Source organism: Andrena cerasifolii, chromosome 4 (genome assembly GCF_050908995.1).
Source record: "Andrena cerasifolii isolate SP2316 chromosome 4, iyAndCera1_principal, whole genome shotgun sequence".
In the NCBI taxonomy this organism is placed as follows: domain Eukaryota; kingdom Metazoa; phylum Arthropoda; class Insecta; order Hymenoptera; family Andrenidae; genus Andrena; species Andrena cerasifolii.
In genome coordinates, this window is record NC_135121.1 from 5,988,819 (window position 1) to 6,002,873 (window position 14,055).

Below are 14,055 nucleotides of genomic sequence, written 5' to 3' on the forward strand. Positions count from 1 at the left end.
TTAAAGATATCAGCGCGCCACGGTCGCTTTAATTGATGAATCAATAATTGAATGGCAATGGTTGTAATTTTACCGCGATATATTTTCGGTGTGATGTTTTCGTCTAAATTGCTTTAGATTGAATTATGAAATGATTTCGGTTGTAACCACTGGATTTAACCCTTCGTGGTCACACCTTCTTATAATCACAAGCTGGTCACACGGGGTTCACTTTACCCCAGCGTGATTTCTTTCAGTTACCATTTTCGTATTTTTCAATCTTTTAACTTTTTCTGTGATAATTGTACGTTCGTAATACTTATACAATCATGGTTTAATGCGGGGAAGGATTTGGGATTTTCGGGTAGGGGGGGGGGCAGAGCCGAATCCAAGATTACTAGGGACCTTTTTGATATTTTCCTGCTAAATGAAAAAGTGTTTTTTTGGTATCAATTTATCATATTTTCCCTCATATTGCTAAGTTAAAATAATTATGTTGCAAGTTAAAATAAGTATTTCTCCCTTGGGGGGGGGGGGGGGGGGTAGGTCTGACAAATGAACCAGGGATCTTTCTGATATTTTCCTGCTAAATGAAAAAGTGTTTTTTTTTTTTTGGGTATCAATCTATCATATTTTCCCTCATATTGCTAAGTTAAAATAATTATTTTGCAAGTTAAAATAAGTATTTCTCCCTTGGGGAGGGGAGGGGGGTAGGTCTGACAAATGAACCAGGGACCTTTATGATATTTTCCTGCTAAATGAAAAAGTGTTTTTTTTTTTGGAGTATCAATCTATCATATTTTCCCTCATATTGCTAAGTTAAAATAATTATTTTGCAAGTTAAAATAAGTATTTCTCCCTTGGGGAGGGGAGGGGGGTAGGTCTGACAAATGAACCAGGGACCTTTATGATATTTTCCTGCTAAATGAAAAAGTGTTTTTTTTTTTGGAGTATCAATCTATCATATTTTCCCTCATATTGCTAAGTTAAAATAATTATTTTGCAAGTTAAAATAAGTATTTCTCCCTTGGGGGGGGGGTAGGTCTGACAAATGAACCAAGGATCTTTCTGATATTTTCCTGCTAAATGAAAAACTGTTTTTTTTTTTGGAGTATCAATCTATCATATTTTCCATCATATTGCTAAGTTAAAATAAGTATTTTGCAAATTAAAATTAGTATTTCTCCCTTCAGCCCCCCCCCCTGTATCCGCCACTGGTTTAATAGTCTTTTTCTAGAAATGTAAATTTTGATATGACAAAATTTGTAGTTGAAAACAAGCGATTTTCCACGTTTGTGGGAAAAAACGATTTTTAAATTTTTTTTTATATTTTTTTCTTGTGACAAATCCCCTTTGAAAGTCGTAAAGCCCCGACATTTTAGCTCGAAAATTATTCTTGGGGTACAATACACCCCGTGTGACCACGAAGGGTTGGAATATTTAAAATATTCGTCAAATGTACTTCAGTGTAGTCGACGTCCTATGTTTGCATCGCCATATTCTTGAGGAGCTGATGAATCGTTCCAATTATTCGCAATCAGTGTTAAATTGATAAGCGACGAAGAACTATAATAGAATTCTTCCCCATTCAAGAATTTCGCTTTCATTCATTCATCGAGTCCGCAATTATAATGCTTTTTTTCAGTGATTCTAGCAATTGTCTCATCGCTTTGCGCATTAAATAACTGCTTGAATTGCGAGACCAATACATTAACTAAATTTCTATTAAATATCTAGCTGAATATTGCTGTTAACAGCAGTCGTTAGTTCCCTGTTGATTTCGAAATAGAAATTTCCATAAATCTTCTAAATAACTTCGGGGTAAACAGGCAAATGTTACTAATGTGTCCACTGCTTGGCGTACCTTGGTCTTATTTATTTAAACGAATGTTCGGTTCACGGATCGTTTAAGGAATCAATATAAAAACCATTTTACTACGAAGTAAGCACTACTAGATAAGATCTAACTATCTATTAATATTTATCTAAAGATATCGTAAATTATATCTGGGCAATAGTGTCGTCGAGCTGTAAATTATTGCTTTCCGCATTATATAAGACCCCCGGTTGCAAATTTCAGTGAGAAAAACGTTCACCGAACGAGAATCCAAAGTGATAAAATGCAACACTTTTTACGCATCTATGTTGGGAAATCCTTCTTTTTTTTTTTGCAAAAACGGATACGGTGTGAAATTCAAGTTAATGTAACGGGAAGATTCAGATTTCAGCACATGCGCGAGGAACGCGATGGAAGATTGATTGTCGAATCTTTTATATAAACAAAAAAAAAAATATTGGATGTTTGGATTTTTGCAAAAAAAAAAATGGATACACCGTTATACTTCAGCAGTCTTCGCAAAGGATTCAAAACATTTCAGAGCTCTCGTTGGCAAATTAAACGATTTAAAATGTACACTATATGACACAAGGGAAAATGATAGAGAACATTCTGCTTTAAATTTTTGTTGTTGCAAGGCTACGAGATAACTGTACTTTACTATCCTTATAAAAAGGCGGATAGATCTCCTCAAAACTTTGTTTAGAATAGTCACGCGAACATTGAAGCCAGAGATGTTCTCGACAAATCGGGACTACTGTTCTTCAGAATTGTTTGCAAAGGGGAAAGAAATTAGAGGGAAATTGAAGAACCGAACATTCTGATCTTTCGTGTCCTTGCAAAAATCAGAGATTATATTTCCAAGCAATAAAAAAACCTTGATCTTGAGAATGTGTTAAGAGAGAAATGAAAATTTGGAAGTTCAACTTTTGTAACAGTAATAATTTTTTAATTTAAACAAGTTGTTAATAACGTCAAAATTTTTTGCGAAAATATACATTTGAATGTATTAAAAATTTTAGTAAAATGAGAGCAGTGTAACATTCAAGATATCGTTTTTTTAATAATTTTGCAGAAAATCTGAAGAAGATTAGGATTCCGATTTTCTCTTGCAAACAAAATGTTCGAAGAAGAGCGTTTAGCATTAAATCTCAAGCCTCTGGCAGATTTTTCAGGAGAGTTATCGCAAATATCATACTTCAAGATTTTTGCAATAGATTACAAATATTAGATTCGAAAAATTTTTACAAAAAAGTAAAATTTAGATCGTAGAATTTTTACTGAGAATTCGAAGATGAAACAGACTCCTAGATTTCTTGCGAAATAAATAATAATTAAAAGTTCGCAGTATCCTTGCGAAAAATTGCACAGAATTTCGGTTTGCGAGGGATTGGAATGAATTGTACGAAGAGCAACCAATTTGCCAGGACCCTTGAAAGAATTTTGCGAAAAATCTAGGAAGTCGGTTTTCCAGTAGTTATGCGAAATAAGAAGTGTCCATAAATTAGGCGTTCGAAGTTTTATTAAAATTGTTTGTAAAATTTCTACGATGAACGAATAACGTTGGCAGGAAAAGAGGGGAGGGTATTGGAATTGAAAATTTTCGAGGTATTTTCTCATTGAGAACGAAACATTGCATCTGCATTGGAGGAAAGCACTGCAAGTGTATTTCCTTCGAATTTTCTCGCTTCTGGCGTAGAAATTTTTCTCACCTCCTAAACGAGGTGAATTTATTTATTAGGACATATTATTATAAACTGTCCCGTGCGACATAGCATATATATACAAAATAATAATTCATAATTATTCATACAAACGACTGAATAACCGCTTTCTTCTATCCTTTTGTTATGCGAAAGAATGTTGATGTCAAAAGTAAGAAAGGGAAATAAGATTTTGTACTTACAATTAGGCGAATTTCTGGGCAGATAATTGCGATTTTCCCTTACTTAAATGAGCATTGCATTTTGTTACAGTGTTTTTTTTTTATTAGTGATCAATTGGTTTATCACACATTCAGTTATCGTTATTGTAGATAGATTTGACAGCAATATATAAATTGCTTTTATTTATATTTCCATTGAAGCTTTGGCGAATGCCTGGCTGTTCATTTGCATATGATATGTTGTAAAAGAAACGGGTGAGTATATTTTTATATGAGAAAGAAACCCATTGGTCATTACTTTCATTACAACTGGAAAGTGGAGTTTGGATAAATTTCTTGTAATTGTGGAGCTTTAATTAATTGTTGCGTGGTTAAACCACTGAAATGTGCAATTATCTGTGCAGACCGAACTTTGCAATAAAAACAGGGAGGACAACATTGTACACCTTTTTTTTCAGTAGCTTGTAAAACGTTTTCTTACATCGGCTCGAATAGTTGTAATCATAGTTTTTTTGTATAATTTTCTGTACAACTTGCACCGAGAAATTGAAACGGACAACATTCAAACAGTCCAAAGAGTTTCGACGAAGCGCCGATGAACAAGCAGTTTTCAAGCATTACAGAATTGTAAACAATAAATAATTGAACAATGATTGCATCGCAATTACAAATCACGCAGGAAAGAAGTGTATTAAAAATCGCCAAATTACTACGTAACTCATTTCCTTGTTTCGCAGGCGTTAATTATTTATTGTTGAAATAAAGGCATGTGAACTTTCAACCGTACGTGTGAAATTTTAAACTTTAAGACTGCAAATGATTGAGAAGTATTTCAGTAGAGTTGTTCCTTTTTTTTTTGTTTCACCGTCATTAATTCGCAGAGCCACCGATTAATCGCTCGGTCGACTCGCTAATTAAGGGAAAGTATCGCCGTGATACTTAAACGATCGTTTAGCCGAATTATCTCTCGCGCTAGTGAGGATTCGAACACCTATTTTACGTTACTTTAGGTTCCTATTTTATTCGAATTCTGCGAGCTATTGTTTAAAGCAGAAATTAAAAAAAAAATAGAGACCGCGTTTTGTTATGCGATTTGTGACATTTTTTAAATCTCTTGTTCGTGATGCCCGTACAGGTTGTTGCAAGTATCGAACGAGTCTAGATATTAAGAGAAAATCGAAACTCTTTAATTGGCGGTGCAATTACTGCGAAATTCTGAGAATTCACCTTTTTTTCTTTTATAAGAAAAAAAAGCAGACAGCAAGTAGCTACCATTTCGATGAATTCCTAGCAACTCCCTCGAGCTAAATGAATTTCCCTAATTCACTTGATTCTCCCATTCATTTAAAAAGGAACCCGTTTCGCGCATGTAGAAAATGAGCTGATTGGCTCCGAAAGAGCGTTGGTGGGGGAGCAGCCAATAGTGGCTCCTCCCGGCACCAATGAGCGTCCAGCTGCGCAGAACCGGTTCTAAACTCGTCGGCCGGCAGGTTCCTTCTTAAATGAGATCGAGGATACTCATATTTATACAGTGAAGCCCGTAACAGAATATGTTTTGGAAATACATTTTACATCGGCCTCGATAAGAATTCTCAAAGCATTCTTTTATTTTATAATATTGCGGTTATTGTCGCTATAGTCTGAACAAAATCAATTGGCTGACTGTTTGGACCAGTTGGTTTTGCTTTGCGAATAATTAAAGTGCTATCCGTTCGACTCTCTACCGACGAAATTATTACAAACGAAACAATAAATATTAATTTTTTCCGATAAAATTTATTTTTTAAACATTAGGTGCTTCTGTTGCACTCCGTAATATGTGTCATGATCCTTCACAAACTCGCGACTCTTATAAGTCCAAGCGTTTGAAAGGAAGGAATAAGATGTTATTGCTTCGATACTAGATCATTATAGTCTGCAGAGGGTCCAGCACCAAAGTTAACCAACAGTGTGCAATCCGTTTGAAATAAATTTTATCTGTATCAAAATCTGAACGCAGAAAAGTTTCAATTTTAATTTTCGAATGTCCAGAAGATACTTTAAAGATCAAACACTTGCCATTGATTTTATTTTATTTAATTGAAACGTGTACTTAGCACCTGCTAGTGAATTTGTCAGTTAATTCCCACGTGTAAGTCCGATGTAGCCTGTGTTTCTACTACCTCCGTTTCGATTTTCTACCGGTTCAGGCTCCCCTTCGAAATATACACGTAAACAAGAGTTGGATAAACACTTTTCTTGGCGAGGAAAAGCTTGGTTCAGGGAATGAACAATAGGTATTTAATATAGATAACTGTCGAGATTAGAACATTGATACGAGTACACGGGGGAAACGCGCGAAGGTTCTTTACAACAGTTTTTCCATGGTTTTCAGACTGTGGTATCTGTATCAATGTTCTGGTTGGCGTTAATTGTATGCGACCTTTTAATTGTCAACGCGAAGATATCAGTGAATAAAGATATTCAAATTTGTACGTCAGCCTCGATATACTTATTTTATGGTGCAATCGACTTTTATTCATTCGTCGAAAAGAAGTTTGTTCGGGGATGAAATTAGATACGAATTTCTGTGGTGAGCAAGTGGGCATGCTCTGACTCTAACTTCGCTAATTGCATAATTTCTCATGGATTACATTTAAGGATGTATCGGACGTACAATATTAATCAAAAGTGTTTGAAATTTGAAACACTTGAATATCTACGTCTCTTAGTAAATCTAGATGTAAGGAACTCGAACGATAGGTGGAGTCTTATTTTTACTTGTAGAGAGGGATTTTTCACTTTACAAATGCTTTTTCAAAAATTATTAGTTGAACTTTTGGCAGTGAAAATGCCCTGAATTCACAATTTTCTCAAGTTATAATTTATTTCTTTAAAACGGTGTAGCGAAAACAATTGAAACTCGGCAGATATTTTAATCTATCCATGTACTATATGCACAAAAAAATTGAAAACTTTGGTAGGGTAAACCAACCAGTGAATGACCGAATTGTTGAGTCTATGGACCTTTGAGATTAAGGGGACCTTCCGGTCTAGAGCCCCCCCAAAATAGGTGATCTTTAGGAATTAATTAATGGAAAACTACTATGTATAAATTAATGGGACTTTTTGCATTGGATTAAGGATGTCTTAAGTTATAGAAATATATTTTTTGTTTTATAATTAATCATTGCAGACGGCACTGGGGAGTCGTTAAAGTCAAGGCGTCAAGAAATTGATTCAAAACGGTGGGACCTGTATCTCCAAAAGTTATTATCCGATTCAACTGAAACTTTTTTATTTTGAAGAACATACTTCTGGCTAGGGGGTGAACCAGAAAAAATTACAAAAATGACATTCTTTTTAGAAAATAACGACACTTGAAATTTGAAATCACTTTTTCCCTATATTTTTCGCCCTTTCAACGCCTTTAAAAATTATAAATTCTCTATTTTTTAAATATTTTACTGGTTTCCGCCCTTGCCAGAAGTATGTTCTTCAAAATAAAAAAAGTTTCAGTCGAATCGGATAACAACTTTTGGAAATACAGGTCCCACCGTTTGGAGAACTCTGTTTCGAGAAAAACGCGTAAATGCCTATAACTACGGGAATTTTACGAATTTCAACAAATTCCTTTAAACACGTATTCCTAAAAGGTTGAATATTCGAAAAATGAAATAAAACAATCGATTTTAACCGGAGGTTCCGGTCTAAAAATCGATTTTTTTAAATTTGAAATTTCTATAAAAATAATTACTTATTCTTATCGTAATTAAAAAAAAAAATTATAAAATGCAAAACCTGTAGAAGCCCAGTAAATGCCCGCATACTTTTAATAAGAATTGTACTTATTAATGTTTGCTTAATGCGCGTAACTAGAATTATAGGATATTAAAAGTGCAACTACCCTACATTTATAAACATATAATAATGTGTAAATTAATAATAGACATTTCTTTGCCTAATGGTCATTCACTGCTATGCGGCCAATTACTGGTTGCTTTACCCTATTTCTTCAACATTTTTTCAGCGGTTTTATCTGTCAAGATCGTCGCTTTCCATAAGAGCACGTGTAAAATCAGTGAAAATTAAAATCGTTATAAATCAGCAACCGTTTAGTGAATTTGTTTAAAATTTTTTGAGCACATCAGGAAGATAAAAAAGAACCATCTCACAAATTTGCATCAACATAGTACCATTTTGAAGATAGGTCCTGTACATCCTTAAGTTTATGTGAAATTTGTGGATTAGTTGATCAGTTATATTTCTAACAGAAGTTCGACTATCGATTAGGATTCTCTCGAAGTGTCCACAAAATTATATTTTCACTTTGGGGATCATAAAAATATTCCCATTGCTTAAAATAAATAAATTTAGGCAAATGAAGTTGAAAATTAATGAACGCTTGTTTGACGAAATTTTCTCATTTCAGAATTCTACATATTTTTTTCTTGTAATAGAAACCAGACTTCTTATTTTTGTACAAACATTTTCAAATAGCATTAAATTAGCAAAAGGTTATTATTAACGATTTTTTGGTTAACTAAATTCTTTTATTTTCAGATCTCGTCTTAAAATAGAAATCTCGTATAAGCGACGAAATTAACATTTACCTATGCAAAGAAATAATTACTCAAAATATTTTAGTTGTAAGTAGATTGTGCTGAAACAAATTTTACCACAAGGCGAAAATTATTTCGTTTTTTTGTAGAATGTTTAGTAATTTTAATTCTTGCATTGTTTAGAGCAGAACTATAGTATCAGAGTGTAGATTAAAAAATACCATATTCCATGTATATTATAGTGTTTTATATCAACTGAGGACTGAGCAAAGTCCACTAATTTTTTATTAATGTACAATCTACTATTTTTGCGTCCTAAAATTCTAAGTTTAAATTTATATTAAAGTTTCATATCTCTTTATGGCCAACAGATTTTTCAGCAAGTGTGCGAGGAAATATCTATTTTATTAAAAAATGTAATACCAGTAAATTTGCGTAGAATAATATCAGCTAAAACTTACTTTTATCATTTTCGTTTCGAATAAAGTGAAAACTGATATTCACGATGCATGGCAGGAGATAGATTCAGCATTGACAAGAGATCTGTAATTTGCAGGACATAATCGATTATTCGATTCAACGCGAAACCCCACAGAATTTGCGATTGCAAGCTGCAGGCAGTATTTTTAAAATCGCAATCACAGAGCAAGCTTTTTCCACTCTTGTCCTCTCTATCACTTTCTATTCACTCTTTAATCAACAAGCAGGAACTTCGCTTTAATCAAACGTTTGAATCATTCTCCTTTTTGCAATTAAAATCTTCCTACAATTTTTGTGTGTTTGAGGTAAACGTATTTGTGTTTTTATTTCAAGTCAATAAAATGCTCCGCGAAAAATTGAAATAGATTTACTTATGGTACTTAGAAAGTGATTAGCATTGAGAAGCCGATTGTTACGTGCCACTTAAGGGGAGCTTCTGGTCTAAAAATTTTTTTTTTTTTATTTCATTTTTCGAATGTTCAACCTTTTAGGAATACGTGTTTAAAAGGATTTGGTGAAATTCATAAAATTCACGAATTTATAGGCATTTAGTGTTCTCAAAAACGGTGGGACCTGTATCTCCTAAAGTTACTATCCGTTTCGAATGAAACTTTTTTTATTTTGAAGAATATACTTCTGGCTAGGGCGAGAACCAGTAAAATTTACAAAACTAGAAAATTTATCATTTTTAAAGGCGTTGAAAGGGCAAAAAATATATGGAAAAAGTGATTTCAAAATTCAAGTGTCGTTATTTTCTAAAAAAAAGTAATTTTTGTAATTTTTTTCTGGTTCACCCCCTAGCCAGAAGTATGTTCTTCAAAATAAAAAAGTTTCAGTCGAATCGGATAATAACTTTTGAAGATACAGGTCCCACCGATTTGGATGAATTTCTTGACGCCTTGAATTTAACGACTCCCCAGTGTCGTCTGCAATGATTAATTACAAAACAAAAAAATATATTTCTATAATTTAAGACATCCTTAATACAATGCAAAAAGTCCCATTAAATTATACACAGTAGTTTTCCATTAATTAATTCCTAAAGATCATGTATTTTTATGAGCTTTAGACCCGAACCTCCCCTTAAAAGCCGAAAATTGTTGGTTTCTGTAATTTTTCTTAACGCCGTACAAGTAGAGGAATATATCACGTCGATTATTCAGTGAAATATTGCATAAAATATGCTTAATAGTTACATTTCTATTTATTGAATTATTGCCACAAATATTTAGCATTTCATATTTTAGATATGATTTATCTTAAATTTGATTATAATAATATAATTTGCGTATTCTTTAACTGCAGAATTTTATATTATTGGGTCTACAAGATTAGGTGTATATTAAAATTATTTATGACTTAAGAATCTATAACGCGTCAGAATTTACAATCCATTGATCAATATAAAAAAACCTTGAGTTCTATATTCTATATTTCTTCTGCTGAGTGCAATGAATAAAATGAATATTTTAAGTAAAAAAAATTACGTAAACATTTTTGTATGATTATGTGTAATCACTACAATATCGAGCTGTTGTGCATTTATTATTTCATTCGTAATTAACATATTCAGTAAATAAAAGGATAATATACAAGCAACTTACCAAGATACAAATATTGATAATTCTGTAAAAAGTATAATTATTTGTACACTTGATTATATGATATTATTTATATCGATTATGGTAGGAAACGAGTTATCGAACTTTCAATGCGGAAGGACTATGTGCATTATGTATTGAGAAAATTTGTTTCAGTAAAAAAGCATGTTATTATTACTTTATTTTGACTGATTATTAATCTACTAATTTCTCAGAAGAACTTCATCAGACCATATTAATATCGAATTTTATATCTATATTTTATAATATGTCATTTTTAGTCAGTACGTGTGCAATAATAGGGGAAATGTTTTGAATTTATATATTTATAAATGTTCAAATGAGAATTGTACATTCCAGACACCAGAGGTGTTACAATATTTGTTTAAGCTATTTGAATATCAGCAGTGTAGGAAATGAGTATCAGAGTACCAAGTAGTTCCTGCTACGCCATAGGGGTCAATAGTTTATCGCCCTAATAAATTACGAAGGGTGAAAAATATCTCGTATAAAAGTGACTCTAGCGGTATAGTCGTAGGGTTAAGTAAACTACTGAATTTTTATTGAAATAAGAATGGTCGGATCAGAAAATTGGTCAGCTTTTATTGTACATGCAAGGAAGGGATCGACGTCTAGATATGTACAGGGCGATTCATAAACTCATATTAACCTTCAGGAGATGAATCTACACACTAAAATAAATAAATAATACTACATAAACATAAATCATACCACAGTTTCTGAATTCTAAAGGATTAAATGAAACACTGAAAATGACATGAAATGAAATAATTACTAATCCGTTTTGTATTTTTTCTCATTTCATTATCTTCATTATTAATGATTCTATGAGTCATTAATTTGAGTAGCGTATATAATAGATTTAAAATGCCATCAAAAATAAAAATTCGACTATCACCTCGATCATTTCCTTCAGTCGTTTATTACTCGAGAACTGTGACATGTACGATCTACGTTTCGTGTAATATTTTCTATTCAAAACGTTGAGTTTGTATTGGCAGGCATTTATGAATCACTTTGTATCTATAAGTAATATGTTAAAACGTTCATGAAAATTGAATCCATAAATCTGTAGCAACGTATGTAGTATGGAAATACTTATTTAGGTCGAAGGGTACGTCGCGGCAGGCCGCGACTTGGAACGAGGGGTGGAAAGCACGGATCCCCATCTGTGCAGGGTAACTCGCCCTCGAGGAGTGAATGGCTACCCTTGGATATGAGGACCACACCTCCCGCTGCGATGCCTGCTTTCCGTGGATTCGAGGAATCCTCTTCCGATGGCGTGGTAAGTTTTTCATCCCTCTTATATCCGACCGTTTCTCATACCATATCTTCAATGCGAGTTTGAACATACAGGGTGTCCCAGAATTGGGTGACAATCCGGGACATGCATCCTGATGCAAAAAGACATCGAAAAGTCCTTTACCGTTTTCGGATCCGCGGCTTCGTTCGCGAGATATTAACAGTTGAATATTAGTGGTGCAACTTCCGAGCCGCGCGGTTTAAAGCCGAGTCAGCTGATCGCTCGCAGGCACACGCAGGAGGCGCGCGCAGATGTTCACGGTTTGAACCAGCGCGGTCGACTCTACTGTGCGCGTGGGTCTGTATCTACGCGTGCCTCCTGCGCGTGCGTGATAGGGGTCACTGCTCCGCGCTCAGCTGACTCGGCTTTAAACTGCGCGGCCCGGAAGTTTGACTGTTAATATCTCGAGAACGAAGCCTCGGATTCCAAAACGGTAAAGGACTTTTCGATTTCCTTTTGCATCAGGATAGCGCATGTTCCGGGAAGTCCTCGAATTTTGGGACACCCTGCATAGGAAAAGATTTTACGTCGATAACATAAGCGCACATATTTAACAACTACTAAATGCAGGCACTCAACGGTGAATTTACAACACAGCAATTTTCTTTTACTAACGCATTGCATTTCGCCCTCTGAATTTCGTATTTGCTAGTTCCGCGAGTTTTTACTGCGTTCACGTGGCTTTACGACCATATCAATTATTTACTAAAACAGTTATCTGAATACTTCAGTGGCGAAACATGTTTTTATTATTTGTTCCAAACCAGTTACGATTATACTACTTTATTTCTGACATTGCAATGTTGAGCAGTAGTTCATTGTTACATTACAATGTTCCAGTAGTAGTTCATTGAAGACGTTTAGCCGAGTAATTACTTAAGTCGGAAGGAGATTTAAGTGAATTGAGATAATAACTCGTGCAATTATGCGCTGTAGAAAATTGTACATTTAATTAAGAAGTGGGTAAAAACTGCAAATTATATATTAGAATTATATCCCCATAAGGGATCTGTAAAGACAAGTGTGTTATTACAATAGAAACTGGATGTATTAATAAAGTAGTCTTTGATCAGCTGTAATCAATACGTCGATCGCAGGGTGTTAATGCGGTAACTTACTTCACTCCCGCCAGTCTTCTTTGTGCCTCACGTTTCTTGAGCTTATTTTATTTCATACAGTTCTACGAGACCTTAATTCCAACGCTGTCCCTATTTTCTTTATTTTCGCTGATGCCCACCGCCTTTGACTCGCTCTCATTTCCGTACCATCCGTCTCTGTAGAGTTCTTGAGTTAGCTGATGACTTCTTTATCTTTCAGTATGATGTCAGAAGTTTTGCTCCTCTATTCTACTTTTGTTTCTCGTCTTTCCTCATTTTAAGTTACATCCACACTTCAGCCTGACCCCCTCGCATTTTCGTTCAGCTGCTTGGCGATTTACTTAATTTTTGCATTCACCTTAGTATTTCAAGTAATCATCGTACGTTTGGTTCAACTTTCTGCCACGATTGTTTGTAGAAACTTTTCATTTTAAAACTTTCAGCGTCGCAAGATTTAGCGAATTACCACCTCGATTCAGTCAGGCTCCACTGTGCGGTCACTTCTGCCGGGGAAGTTTTGCCCTGCTCGCCTCGCTTTGAATATACAGGGTGATCCATTTAAATCGGTCCTCGCGAGAATCTCCGAAACTATCGATGCTACCGGGAAATGTTTCAAACAAAAGTTAAATAGTTTCGAGGGATGCATGATTTGGCATCAGTAGTTCTTCTGTAAATGGACGCGTAGAGGACATATGAAGGTCAACTTTATTTTTTAAATGCGACCATATATTTTTTAATGCATCAATCCACGCAGCTCATCATTCCCGATAAAAAGTACTAAACTATTTATGCCAAAAAGTCCTTAATTTTTTCGATATTTTAATCATCCCCTAAAAGGCAAGGATAGCACTATCTTTTAAAAACAGACCTGCCAAGCTTCGCATTTCTTATCGTATCTCCACGAAAGTGACACCAATTGTTTTTACTTTGATATTCATAAAATTTATTGTGTTTTATTAAGTTTACTTCCCATTTTCCCGCGCACGTTTTGTTTTCTTTTAAATCAGCTATTCTCACAATGGAACATCTCGAACTCGGAACTGTAAAAAATTCTGAAACTTTGTGAACATGTAGAGAATTTTCTCCCGTTTATGACGCAATTTTTCTTTGCCGCCCAAATTCACTCTAAAGGGGGTGTAATTTACCCCCGAAAATCCGGTTATTTTCCAATTTTGAGGTTACCACTCGTGAACTGTAAAACAATTTATTCGCCAAATGCTAGATCTAATTAAAACAAGTAAATTTTGTCTTGAAACTTTTTTTCTACCTCTTACAGTTCGCGAATTATAACACAAAATCCGAAAACAGCCT

General features: G+C 34.3%; 1 protein-coding gene and 1 long non-coding RNA gene across 4 annotated transcripts in view; one reads left to right on the forward strand and one right to left on the reverse strand.

Annotated features, from left to right (window-relative positions):
• LOC143367726 (uncharacterized) overlaps positions 1 to 14,055 on the forward strand; it is a 58,206-nt gene that overhangs the window by 21,381 nt on the left and 22,770 nt on the right. For all 3 annotated transcript variants that reach the window (XM_076809849.1, XM_076809851.1, XM_076809850.1), the window contains one exon: positions 11,451 to 11,629. In XM_076809849.1, the coding sequence (XP_076665964.1) occupies positions 11,451 to 11,629 (179 nt within the window). The remainder of the gene's footprint in view (positions 1 to 11,450; positions 11,630 to 14,055) is intronic.
• The window catches only part of LOC143367769 (uncharacterized), a 231,249-nt gene that overhangs the window by 19,501 nt on the left and 197,693 nt on the right, over positions 1 to 14,055 (reverse strand). The window lies entirely within an intron of this gene.